Source organism: Pseudonaja textilis, chromosome 1 (genome assembly GCF_049901715.1).
Source record: "Pseudonaja textilis isolate UNSWEBS1 chromosome 1, rPseTex1.2, whole genome shotgun sequence".
In the NCBI taxonomy this organism is placed as follows: Eukaryota; Metazoa; Chordata; class Lepidosauria; order Squamata; family Elapidae; genus Pseudonaja; species Pseudonaja textilis.
In genome coordinates this window covers 144,405,963-144,419,303 of record NC_141990.1, presented here as the reverse complement: position 1 = coordinate 144,419,303, position 13,341 = coordinate 144,405,963, and the positions used below count along the sequence as shown (strand labels likewise).

At 51.7% G+C, this 13,341-nt stretch overlaps 1 protein-coding gene across 1 annotated transcript; it reads left to right on the top strand.

Annotated features, from left to right (window-relative positions):
* Nucleotides 1–427: 427 nt before the first annotated feature.
* TLX3 (T cell leukemia homeobox 3) lies at nucleotides 428–10,389 on the top strand. Its single transcript, XM_087922194.1, has 3 exons — nucleotides 428–848; nucleotides 2,653–2,896; nucleotides 9,630–10,389. The coding sequence occupies exons 1-3, from the start codon at nucleotides 428–430 to the stop codon at nucleotides 9,838–9,840; spliced, it is 876 nt and encodes a 291-aa protein (XP_087778320.1). The 3' UTR covers nucleotides 9,841–10,389.
* The last annotated feature ends 2,952 nt before the right edge of the window (nucleotides 10,390–13,341 follow it).

Below are 13,341 nucleotides of genomic sequence, written 5' to 3'. Positions count from 1 at the left end.
ATGCGCATTGCAATATCCGCCCCACATTAGCTTAGCTAATAAATTTGACCTATTGTGCGTTTGTTAAAATGATGTCACCATGGAACAGTCCCTAAGCTCCTATTCCAATGAATTAGGCCTTTATTGAAACCCGGGAGCCAATGGGAGGAGAGAGGCTTGTTTGTTGTGGCCAATGGCAGCTGTCGGAGAGAAATTAGAAGCAGAAACTGAAGGTTTGGTTCAAAAAAGATGACACAGAGTCTGTCGGGCTGGACCACTCTTGGCAAAGTTTCAGTGTGACATCTATACAAACCAGGACCTTACATGGATCTACTGTAAAAAGGAAGGGAGCGTTTTTATAGGGGAAATTCTTGCCGGGGTTTTTTTTTTCCTCTCCCCTCTCTCCCCTCTCCCCCCCGATTGAGCCAATATTTTCTATTCACCAAGGATGGATCAGCCAACGAACACGCAGACACCGCATCAACACGAGCCCATCAGCTTCGGGATTGATCAGATTTTAAATAGTTCTGATCAGGAGACCCCTTCCCAGCCCGCCCCCCGAGGATCAGACGGCGGCACCAATTACCTGGGCAGCCCCGTGAGCAGCAGAAGCGGCGGCCCGTACCCTTCCCTCCCCGGCGCCTTTGCTGGCATCGGGGCTCCCTTCGAAGACTCTGGATCTTACAGTGTGAATCTCAGCTTGGCTCCATCTGGCGTGATCCGGGTGCCAGCGCACAGACCCATCCCTGGGGCAGTGCCACCTCCAATTTCCAGTGCCATTCCAGCCATGCCAGCTGTACCCAGCCTTGGCAGCCTCAACTTCCCTTGGATGGAGAGCAGCAGGCGGTTCGTCAAAGACAGATTCACAGGTAAGTGGCGGCGGCGGCCGGGCTGGCGAGCGCTCTCAGGTAGACAGTCGGTCGGTGAGGTTAGGACTCCTGCGCGGAGGAGCAGGCGGGCGCGCGCGAGAAATTGGCTCTTTCACGGTCTTTCTCCGGCGGAGAAAGGAGAGAACGGTTGTGTAAAAAGCCGAAAACAATATATAAGGCGCGTGATGCTAGGAAAATTGGCCGACCGGCCATTCTGCCGGCTTTCCTAATTTTTCCTTTTCCCTGGCCAACTGCTGAGCATATCCAGGCGTGAAAAGTGGGATCTGTTTGGGTGGTCCTGTTTCAGGACGACAAAAGGGATTGTCTTGAGTTCTTCCGGAGATCGAGTGATCTTTCCTCCCCCCCCCAAAAAAAAACTCCAACACGATCAAGGGAGGAAACCTTAAATCTCGCCGTACTCAGAATAAAGAAATCCTCGAGACGATTTCCTCAGGCCTGTCGTGGAAGGGCGAAGGAAGGCGAGTAAATGGCTGTGTCTAACCCGATTACGGCATTAGCACTAAGAGATGGGCGAGGACGATAAAGAGAACAAAAGAAATTTATGAAGATTTAAGTACTTCCAATGAAAACAGGATTAAGCCAATTAGGACGGGGGAAGCAGGGGGTTAAGTGGATAAGGTTAGCTTCACCTTGCAAAGCGGCTAATCAGATCACAAGTTCTGAGTGTGCTTGTGTCACTTCAACACAATTTACATTTGTGGGTAAAAGGGAGAAGAAGTTACTATAAATAACTTTCATGGTATGTATTTTTTTCCAAGAAGAAAAAATACGGGAAATCCCTAAACCCTTTATTATATTATTATAATATTATAATAAGGGATATGATATAATTAATTATTTTATATTATGTTATATCATTTTATATTATAATTATTCAGAAGTAATATGCATAATAGCTAGGATGGATTTGTAGACACCTTTAGAATTACTGGCGGAGTTCGATTTCCCGCTGCAGGAACCAACTGTTTTTCTTCCCTCTGCAATATACTTTATATTCCGAGGCGTGGGACACCAGGAAACAAACGAAACAAACACAAAGCAGGCAAAATTAGGTGGCCTTCTTTTCCCTTTTTCGGAGGCTGGAGAGGAGAACTTTTTCCGTCTCAAGTTGGCCCCTCTTCATTTCCCATGGCCCCAAAGCCTCCGTTTGGCTTTGCCCTTGGAGCTCGAGATCATCGCTCTATTTTTAATTTAAAATTAATAAATACGGATTTCTGTTTGTTTTCATATTACCCCGATTTTCTTGCATCACAGACTCTAGGATTAGACACACACACACACACACACACACACACACAGAGAGAGAGAGAGAGAGTCTTCCATATTGTAGGTCTTTAATCGATTCGGAATTGCTTCGCTTCCCTCCCCAACAGCACCACCAGCCGGGCTGACACAAGGGGCGGGACAAGCCACCCCTTTCGCCCCCCGCCCGAGCACATGGTGTCAGTGGGGGCGGGCGGGGGGAGGGCTGTCACCTGCCACCGAGCATCCAGCCCCTCTGCCCAACCCAGCCCCCCCCCACCTCCTCCCAGCCGTGGGTGCTGCGGGCCGCGGGGCTTTCCGAGAGGCTGCTCCGGGTCACTCCCCGAGTCCGTGCCTCGCCAGAGTCACTCGCCGGCCTCCTTAAAGGGGGCGGAGGAGAAAGCAGCCAGCGACCCTGCCGCCTCCAGCGGCTACAGGTTTAAGGGGCCCCCTCTTGGGCCGGCGCCACTCTCCATTCCCCCACCCACCCCAAATCCGGCGCCCAGCCTGGCTGACCCGATGTCCCTTTCTGTCGCAGCAGCAGCGGCGGCGCTCACGCCTTTCACGGTGACGCGGAGGATCGGGCACCCCTACCAGAACCGCACTCCGCCCAAGCGCAAGAAGCCGCGCACCTCCTTCTCTCGGGTGCAGATCTGCGAGCTGGAAAAACGGTTCCACCGGCAAAAGTACCTGGCCTCGGCCGAGAGGGCGGCGCTCGCCAAGTCGCTCAAGATGACCGACGCCCAAGTCAAGACCTGGTTTCAGAACCGCAGGACCAAGTGGCGGTGAGTCCCGCGGACGCTGGGCCTGGGATCTACTGGGATCTACCGGGGTGAGGGTGGGGTGTGTGTGTATGTGTGTGTCGCCGAACAGGGGAAGCGGGTTGGGCCTTCTCGGCTTTCTCCTCCTTTCGCTCCCTTTGCAATCCTCGCAGGGCGCCGTGTAGACGCGACACAAGGCCTGGCACCGTTTGGGAACTCTTTAGGCCTGGCCCATGGCCCACTCTTTAGGCCAACCCGTTTGGGAGCCGGGTTTGCCCCCTCCTCCTTTTCCTCCTCCTCTTCCTCGCATTGGACCCTCGGAGCGCAGTGGCCTAAAAAAACCCTGCTTGGCCGGAAGGGTGTCTTGCGGAGCTGAGCAAAGGGTCGCTTTAGTACAACGGCCGGTTTGGGTTGTTGGGTGGATGATCCCACAAGATCATCCTATCCAGAGTTAGATGATGCCAGGCAATCACGAGCACTTCAGTATAAACCACGTTCACAGAAACCGCGGCTTACTTAGCGCGCCGAGCCCGCGAATCACGGGAAACACTCTCTTAGGATACCCTCCAAGCCTGGTGCGCCGAATCCCACCCCCCTCTTCCTTCCTTCCTCCCTGGGAGCCTTAGTGAGGCAGTAAAAGAAAAGGGCCTCGGAAAGAGGCTTCTGGAAACCAGGGCGAGGCTGACTCAAAGTCGGGCCTTGGGCCTTTTGCAGGCCCAGATGCGCGTTTGCTTGGACATCTGAGGGCCCAAGAAGCACAGAGGGGCGGCGGGCAGCGAAAGCCCGTTTGCTTTTCGACTGAGGATGAAAGGCTTGGTGGCTCCTGCGGATCAAACCGTCCTTAAGCGCAGGCCGTGTAATACCAGGTTGCCCCTCTGGATGAGCGTTGACTTTTCAAGGACTTTTTTGAGGGAGGAAAAAGGAGGCGGCGTCCACGCGGGATACCCGGGGCAGTTCTTGAATCTGACCCGCACAACCTCACCATAGGAAGTGCTACCACCAAGCAAGCTTGGCACAAACGGAGCAGGTGCGTTTAGTGGGATCCGGAGCGGCCTCGGTTGAGCGCGCAGTGTGGAGACCGGCTTAAAGACGAATGCTTAAAAAAAATAAAATAAAATCCCCCCCTTCGGAGATCATCGAGCCACTCCCGGCTGAGAATCGATCTTCCCTAATATTTCACGGGCCTCTCCTGAATCCGAGGTAGAACAAAGCTGCCGTTGTTCCGTTTCAGGGGCCCGGAGGCCTGGCTGCCCGTGGAGAAGCTGGGAGGCTGGGGGTCAACAGGCCTGTGGAAAGCGGGGAAAGAATGTGGGTGGCTCCCTGCCCCCGAGTATCTTTCTTACTTGATCCGGCTCCCTCGGTTCTTCTCCGCGCCCTCCAGAGAGAAAGGATCGGGGGTGCAGAACCTGCGCGAACGTGAAACCCATGTCGAGAGGAGAGACCTCCCTTGTCGTCGTTTTTTCTAACCCGTTTTCTCCCAAGGCAAAAGAGGGGGAGGCAAGCCCTCGCCCGACCCAGCGTTGCCAATTCCCAAATGGCCAATCTCCAGCTTGGTAATAATAATAATAATAATAATAATAATAATAATAATAATAATAATAATAATAATAATAATAATAATAATAATATCATCTTGCGACGATATCCTTAACACCATTAACTCACAAACACCTGCCTATCACGGGTTATCGGGAAGGACTCGATAGGTGGACAAAAAAGGGCCAAACCCAATTTAAATACCTGGCTTGACGGCGCAAAGAACTATCACAATAATTTAATTAAACTTATTTTATCTGCCCCAGCGACTCTGGCCCAGCAACTTTCTCAAAGCCACGAAAAGTTAGAGCGCTGTTTTCGGCTATCGTTCCTCCGCTAGAAGGCGTCGGTCCCGGACGGGAGTTGGAAAAAAACCCACTATCTTTTCTCCGAGGTTTTCCAGCAAGTGCAATCCCAGGCGAAGCGATTTCAACGATTCTGCGGCCTTTTGACTTCGTGGGCTCCGCTTTCCCAAGTTTTTTTCTCCAGAGCCAGAGGATCCCAGCCTGCAAAGGAGTGGGAAGGCTCTGGATCCCTCTCGCGCTGGCCTTTTTGTCACGTCTGCAGCGGAATCTCCCCAAACAAGCAAGCCCCCTATTGCCTCCCCCATCTCAGCCCGGTCCAGTTGCAAAGCCGTCGCTGTTTTTGTTTCTGTTTTGTTGTGTACTGCGGAAAAGTCCTTTTCTCGTGTTTCGGCTGAAATCTCGGATGAAGTAAAAGCCAAGAAGGATAAATCGGGCGCACGCGAATGATTGCCGTTGATAGATAATGCAATACCATTACTCTCCCCTTATGCTAATATTTCCTTTAATAATACATTAAATGCTAACGCTGTTAAGCTTCTACCAATGCGGGTTTTGCTTATGTACTTATGCCTCGTTTGCCCCGATGCCGGTTTTGGTTTACCCATCTCCATTCCTGGCCCAATTCTCTGGCCAAAATCCAGAAGGGCCCCCCCAGCAGCTGCGACTTTGCGGGGGCGGCCCAGGCGGCGTTTCCACTCGAAACCTGCTTGGATCAAACTCTTCTCCGCGGGTTTCTACAGAATCCACTTCTTTAGTTCTTCTTGGCTTCCGGAGTTTTTTCTTTGTGTCTTTTGGGCGATTTTTGACTTCGCCTTTCTCCCCGCCCTCGCCCCCACCTCTATGTGTATATTGGTGTTTTTTTTCTTTTTTTCTTTTCTGAACTTACTTTTCTTCTTGCAGACGTTGCATTACCAGACGAGGGAACGCCATCAGTGCTCTCCCCTGGGAAGTGGGGTTGGTGACTGCTTGTCTACGTAGCAATTTGCCCTACCGGCGCGTGCGTGTGTATGCATTTTATTCGATGTATAAAGCCGTCTAACCGCAACGCCTTTGTGTATCCATGTCGGTTTCACTAACTTACAGAACCCGAGGACAGGGATTAGTTCGGCTCGGGTATGATTGGCAGGCTTCAATCTCGGAAGTGAACGGGTGCGTGCATCTGTAGCGTTCAGAAAAAGCGCAAGCCGCTCAAGAGACGGAGGATCGGGGCGGGAAAGGAAGGAGCCGCAAATCACGCGAACCTTCCCCCGACCGTCGTCGGAAGTCGACCCGAAAAATGGGCGTTAGCAACCCAGGGCCCAAGTCATCGCGAGGCCTCGTTTACGAACCATTTAGAAATAGGGGAGAAGAGGCATTCAGGTAACTCTCTCGTTCGTTTCCCACGTCCTTCCTCGGCAACAGTTCTCACGGCCGGGCTTTGCAAGCCTCCGTTCGGGTTTTAGACAGTCGCGGGGATTTTTAAAAAAAAAAAAAATCGTCGGTCGATTTTGCTGGCCTGATTGGGAATCGGAAGACAAACGTGTTCGAAAACCTGCTTGCCCCTCTCCCGTTTTTCGGTCGGTGGTTCTATTTTCGGACTTCGTTCTCTTCTGCTTAACCCTTGTTTAATTTTAGTCCAGCTTCTGGTCTATCTTGGAAAATCTGTTTTACCCTCCGGTTTCATTTTTGGCAGATCCACGCATTTATTTTATTTTGGGAGGGTCGAATTCAGTCAGGCTGGCGCAAAGGTGGGGAGGAGACTAAGAACCTCGGGAAAGCAGATCGGGCCTGGCGGTCCTCGGGGCTCCGAGTCTGAAGGGAAGCCCTCCGAAGCCGCTCCGTCCCCCCCCCCACCTCCTCCTCCTCCTCCTCGCCCAGGGCTAACAGCAATTGGGCCTAGCGAAAGGGATCGGTCCATGGCCAAGGAAATATACCGCGGTCTCGTCTCGCGTGACCCCGATCCTCAAATCGCTCATTTGTCTCTGATGGCAGAAAAAAAACGGGTTGTTTATTATTATTATTATTATTATTATTATTATTATTATTATTATTATTATTATTATTATTATTATTATTATTATTTATCATCATCATCATCATTCTTATTTCTCGCCTTTCTGAGAACCCTGTAAGGGAACTGCGACGAATATGATGCAGCAGCATTCTCACAAAATTGAAGGGTTTGGTTTGGAAAAAGCCAGTTTTCGACTTTTTCCCCCCACTCCTGCCTACGCGAACACGCCGCTTTCAGTCCCAGCCTTCGTTGTTTTGATCCGGGACGGACCTTGTAGGTTTGCTTCGAGGCTGGCCTCAGTGCTTCCCGCCAGGGAAGGGGGTTCTTGGGGACAGGAGGCTTTTAACGTCCGATTCAAAACCCGTGTTTTTTGTTTTCGTCTGCGCATGTATTGATGTATGTGCGTGTGTCTATGCATGCGTGTATGTAAACACAAACACACACTGCCCTTTTCGTGTTTATGCGTGCGCCGCACTACGGACGAGAAGTAAAACGTGATTAGATGAAAAAGGGACCCAAGAAAGGAATTCATTGCCTTTCCCTCTTTTCCCCACAATCTTCTGATTGGATCCCAGGATTTTTTTAAAAAACAAAAAAAACCTACGCGCCTTGCCTCAGTTTCCCTGGCCACCGAGACTTTCCCTGGGAAATACTTTTCCGAGATACAGAAATTTGGGGAAGCCAGACTTTATTATTATTATTATTATTATTATTATTATTATTATTATTATTATTATTATTATTATTATCATTATCATTATTATCATTATTATCGTCATTATTATCATTATCAAAAATGACAGCATACACAGCAAATGAGATGCTAGGTTTCGTATCACAAATCACTAGCCGAACACTTCCCAAGCGTTTGGGATTCCTCCTCCTCCTCCTCCTCCTCCTCCTCTTCTTCTTCAGAAGAAAAAGGAGAAGAGCGATAGGTTTTAATTTCCAATTCTTTTTTCGAGCGGAGTGGGGGAGGGGAGAGGACAAGATCGGATTGGAGGGAGGGTCAATGTACCAGCCCAGGAAACCTCAACAAAGGACGGGGGCGAACGACCGCGTCGATTTTGTTCACCGGCTTTTCGGGAAAGGGAATAAAATCGGATGCTCTCACCAGCCGGCGCGATTTTTGTGCTTCGGCAGCGGAAAAAAACCTGGGCCACTTTCGAAGTTTTATGGGCCAGGAACTAAAGCGCTCACTATTTCGGAAAGGGGGGGGGGGAAACAACACCCGGCTTTCGCACACCATACCTCGAGGAACTTTGGTTTATTAAAACTTCTTTTGATCATGCAGCCGAGTTTTTTCCGCGGCCTTCTTTCGCCCGACACTCTGATCCGTAAAACTATTCTCCGGGCTGCTTTGGTTACCACCACAGCCGAAGCCGACAAACCGCCCTTGGGAAGTTTCTCTACGTTTCGGTTTTCATCCACCTTTGAATCGCCTTGAAGTTAGAAACCCTCGCGCAGGCCGGGCTTCAAAAGGTTATAAAGTAAATCCGGGCCGCCTTTCCAGGTGTCCGAAAACGATCGCCCCCCCATCCCCAGGCCGTAACTACGAGGGGGGGTCCCACTGACCTGATGAGAATTCACCGACAACCCCCCCGGACTCCCCGGTGCCCTTCCCCCCAGCTTCGGGAATTGAGGTGTGGGGAGGGGGAAAGTAACTTTCACATCCTGAGTTTGCTCTTTCCCCGCCTAGCCTCCCCTTCCCCTCCTCCGCTTACCCCTCCCTCCCCTTCCCCTCCTCTTCCTCCCCCTCCTAATCTTCCCCCCTCCTCTTGCTCCTCCTCTTCCTCTTCCCCCTCCCTCCTCTTCCCCTCCTTTTCCTCCCCTCTTCTCTTCCCCCTCCTCCTCTTCCTCCTCCTCTTCCTCCTCCCCCTCCCTCTTCCCCTCCTCCTCCTCCTGCTCCTCCTCTTCCTCCTCCCCTCCTCCTCATCCTCCTCCTCCTCCTCCCTCCTCCTCCTCCTCTTCCCCTCCTCCCTCCTCCTCCTCCTCCTCTTTCCTCCTCTTCCCTCCTCCTCCTCTTCCCTCCTCTCCTCCTGCTCCTCCTCATCCTCTTCCTCCTCCTCTTCCTCCTCTTCCTCCTCTTCCCTCCTCCTCCTCATCCTCTTGCTCCTCTTCCCCTCCTCTTCTTCTCCTCCCTCCTCTTCCCCTCCCCTCTTCCTCCTCTTCCTCTTCCCCTCCTCCTCCTCCTCCTTCCCTCCTCCTCCCTTCCTCTTCCTCTCCTCCTCTTCCTCCTCCTCCTCCTCTTCCCCTCCTCCTCCTCTTCTTCCTCCTCCTGCTCCTCCTCTTCCTCTCCCTCTTCCTCCTCTTCCCCTCCTCCTCCTCATCCTCTTGCTCCTCTTCCCCTCCTCTTCCTCCCCCTCTTCCTCTTCCCCTCTCCTCCCTCCTCTTCCTCTTCCCCTCCTCCTCTTCTCCCTCCTCTTCCCCTCCTCCTTCCTCCCCCTTCCTCCTGCTCCTCCCTCCTCTTCCCCTCCTCCTCCTCTTCCCCCCTCCTCCTCTTCCTCTCCTCTTCCTCTTCCCCCTCTTCCTCCTCCTCCTCTTCCCCTCCCTCTTCCTCCTCCTCCTCCTCCTGCTCCTTCCTCTTCCCTCCTCCTCATCCTCCTCTTCCTCTTCCTCCTCCTCCTCTTCACCCTCCCTCCTCTTCCCCTCCTCTTCCTCCCCCTCTTCTTCTTGCTCCTCCTCTTCCCCTCCCCCTCCTCTTCCCCTCCTCTTGCTCCTCCTCCTCCTTTTGCTCCTCCTCTTCCCCTCCTCCTCCTCTTGCTCCTCTTCCTCTTTCCCTCCCTCCTCTTCTCCCCCTCCTCTTCCTCCTCCTCCTCTTCCTCCCCTCTTCCTCTTGCTCCTCCTCTTCCCCTCCCCTCCTCTTGCTCCTCCTCCTCCTCTTGCTCCTCCTCTTCCTGATCTCTGTGTTTGGCGTCCGCAGGAGGCAGACGGCGGAGGAGCGGGAAGCCGAGCGGCAACAGGCGAGCCGGCTGATGCTTCAACTTCAGCACGACGCCTTCCAGAAGTCGCTGAACGAGTCCATCCAGCCCGACCCGCTTTGTCTGCACAACTCCTCGCTCTTCGCGCTCCAGAACCTCCAGCCTTGGGAAGAGGAAGCCGCCAAGATCCCCCCCGTCACTTCCTTGGTGTAAAGAGGGTCGTCCGGGCGGAGGGGCCCCGGGAGGAGAGGCAAGCGGCCCGCCCTCCGCCTCTCCCCGCATGACCCGAATACCGCAACGGAACGTGTGAACGGGGGAGGTGGGGGTGGGTGGGGGCGCCTCGAAGAAGGGGGAGAGGAGAGGCCGCGTCTCACACCCCCGTCTCGCTTGCCCGGCTGGGCTCGGACCCGGGCGGGAGCCGTCGCGGGGGGGTCCTCGGCGCGGCTGCGAGCATTGCGGACGTGGGACGCTTCTCTCGGCCCGGGACCTCCGCCCTCGCCCTCCGGCTCCAGCAGTTTGGACGGAGCTCGGCCGCCGCGCCCCTTCCAGCTCCAGGCTTCCCCGACAGCCAGAGCGAACTTCTCCAAGATGCGTTGAAGGAAAGGAGCCGAGACCCGCGGTGCTTTCGCCCGTCGAGGAACGTGGCCATCGGGCCCTTTGACCCCGGGCTGGGGAGGAGGCGTCAGGCTGCTCGAGAAGAAAGCGGAGACCGCTCGCTTTGTCTTCCTCCGGCGGGGTTTGCTGGGGGTGGGTGGGGAGGTTGAAATGTGGGGGAAGACCTCGCCGGAGGTCCCCCCGCGAAGGCCTGTTTTCACCCGAGGACTCTGGAGGTGGCTCCCGCCTCGCCTCGCCTCTCGCCTGCCAATCCCGTCGCTTAGGGTCCGTTAGAGGGAGAAAACGAAGAAGGAATAGAGAGTCACCTTTTTAAAAAGTATTATTATAACTTGTAAGAAATGTTAATAGTTTAATTTATTGAACGCACCAAGATGCCGCGCACTGTTAATATTTGGAGGCAGGGGGAGAGAAAGACTGGATCTTGGGTTATTTATATGGAGACCAGAACAAACACAAAAAAGAACTCTGTGTGTGTGTGTGTGTGTGTGTGTGTATGAGAGAGAGAGAGAGAGAGAGAGAGAGAGCATGAGTGTGTGTGTGTGTGTGTGTGTGGGGGGGGTAATTTTTGGCCAAGACTGGCCTTTACCTTGATGGTCAATCCCCTGGCTATCCTGCCCCCTGGAAATCATTCTGCAAAGGAGTATATATATAAATATATATATTTATTATCTTAAGGACAAACCTGCTGCAGTGAAAAAGCAAGCCACCTCCAGCTGTCCCCCCCACCCACCCCCACCAAATCCTGCCAGTAATTTATTCAACATGGTAATAAGGGCTCCCCTTTCAAAGAAATCCCATCTCTCTCTCTCTCTTGCAGGAAAATGAACATTAATGTGGAGTGGGGTTGTTGAGGGAGATGAAAGAGGGGAAGGAAGGAAGGAAGGAAGGAAGGAAGGAAAATAAAATTGGTTTTAAAAACATCCTTGGCATGCTATAATGCCCATTGTCCGACCCAAACCCACTACAGAGAAAGCGCCTTATGTTTCATAATACTAATAATAATTATACTGACAATTAAAATAACTACTAAGGAAAGTTGGGGTTAATCCAGACCATGTATAATACTTTGTACTTGCTGAAATGTGTAAATAAATGTTTTCTTTAAAAATGTTCCTAGTCTGAGCTGTTAATGAATAAAGGCCCGAGGAAGCTACATCTGGAGTGCCTTCATAGGTTCTGGACTTGAACTCCCAATCAGTCTCAGCCATCCGCCTCAGCCACCATGGCAAACTGCGAAGGACTAACGGGAGCTGCTGCCCAAAGTGTTTGGAGAACAGCCACTTCCCTTTCTTGCCAACCACGGTCACTTTTACCATTGGTGGCGATGGTTCCAGGTATGGGAGCTGGAATTCATCAATGCCAAGGGAACCAATCTTTGAGTCTGCTGTAACTGGCAGCCACTATCCAAGGCATAGTGGCAAAGGCTTTTTCCATCACCTTCTGTGCCTGGTATATACTTAGGAATAAACATGCTTATGGTCTCTATGTCTCAAGATTTATGAGTGACCTAAACTCTTAAGCCGCTCTACTTTTCCTCTTTTTCTGGAAAGAGGCAGAAGATTCTTCGGAGTCTTCCACAAACCTTTCTCACCTATGGCCTCTTCTGCAGAACTGAGTGTGAAAGACCCAACCGAGATCCAACTTACTCCCAACTAAGTATTTGTCAATAAGCTGCAGTTGGAAGTGTTTGTCCTGACATGCGCCCACTGCAAGACATCATGCTGTTTGAGATAAATAAGGATAATCCTTGAACAAAAGCCTGATAAGGATGTCAAGTAAATGTTAACTCATGCTGAGGATGGGCTATAAGCTTCTATAGCATCTGGCTTTGATGAAGGGGATGACGCAGGATGGACCATGAAGTTTGGCAAACCTTAGTCTGCCACTGGTTCCGGTAGCTTATCATTGCTTCCTTGTTCCGTATGACGATTCAGTCTGATTAATCAAACCGCCTAAGGAGACTTTCTCACATATGCTGTCAGCCCTTGGTGTCATTTTCCTAAGTTCCCCATATGTTGGGGTTGAATCTGGAGATATGGCTGGACAAACAGGACCTGTATTTTGGAGGTGAGCTATGGGTGATACCAGAAGAAGCTGATGGGGTGTTCAATTCCCATTGTGTCATCTGATCCTTATACCGCAGAGTCAGAGCTTTCATCTTCTACCCAACCATCTTGAGTAGTCTTACCAACAATCTTGCCTCCATTAGTATTCCTGAGAAATGACTAACTCATGAGGACGGGTGCGAACGGGGGGAATATTCATTTTCACAGCTCTGGAAGGGTTCCATGAAGCTCAATCCAGCTCTGGCTTCACAACAATCCAGAACGATTGCACACCTCTGTGGTAGGCCCCGATTGTCTTCTGGTTTCTTAGCAGAGAGGTTGACTGATTCAATGGGCTATACGATCAGCCCGGATCTTCTCTTCTTGAAAGGTATAAGAGCCCTCCTTTTTTCTCTCTCCAACAGATGGACTATCACACCCGAGGCAGTGAAATACAAGAACACCAGCATTACCTCTTTTGAAAAAAAGAGAAAAAAAAGCAAGCAGGAGGGAACAGCGTACGTATAAATTATTCAGTCAGAATACAGGAAAAGAGGGTGCACCAAGTTAAGACTGGACTCTTTGTCTGAGCCTGATGACTATTCTGTCTCTGGAGTCATTCCTCAGCCTGCAAGTAGTAGGGGCATCACAGGACTGGATGCTCCTTTAAGTGTTTAAAGAACAAGCTTGTCACGGAGGAGACTTGGCTGTAGCTTTGCCTTTCCCCCTTAATTGGGCTTCTCTACCAGGCTCCAACAGGCCCAGCAGCGATCATGTGCCTGCTGCAGCTGCGTTGTACAGGGAAGCTGATTTCAGCCATGCTGTAATGGTACCTGGGAAAGACTTTGCGTGTGTGCGTGAAAGAGACGTTCTCAAGGAAACAATCAGATTTTTTAAAAGGTGGAGAGGGGGGCATAGTCTGTAACTGTGTAATGGGCAAAGGCAGAGAAAGGGACCCTTCCGAGCATTTCAGAGTGTAAAAGGGATGGCAGGAGATTAGACTTTCAGACTTCCAAGATTCTGCTCAGGTAGCCTTAGCATAAAGTATAGTAAG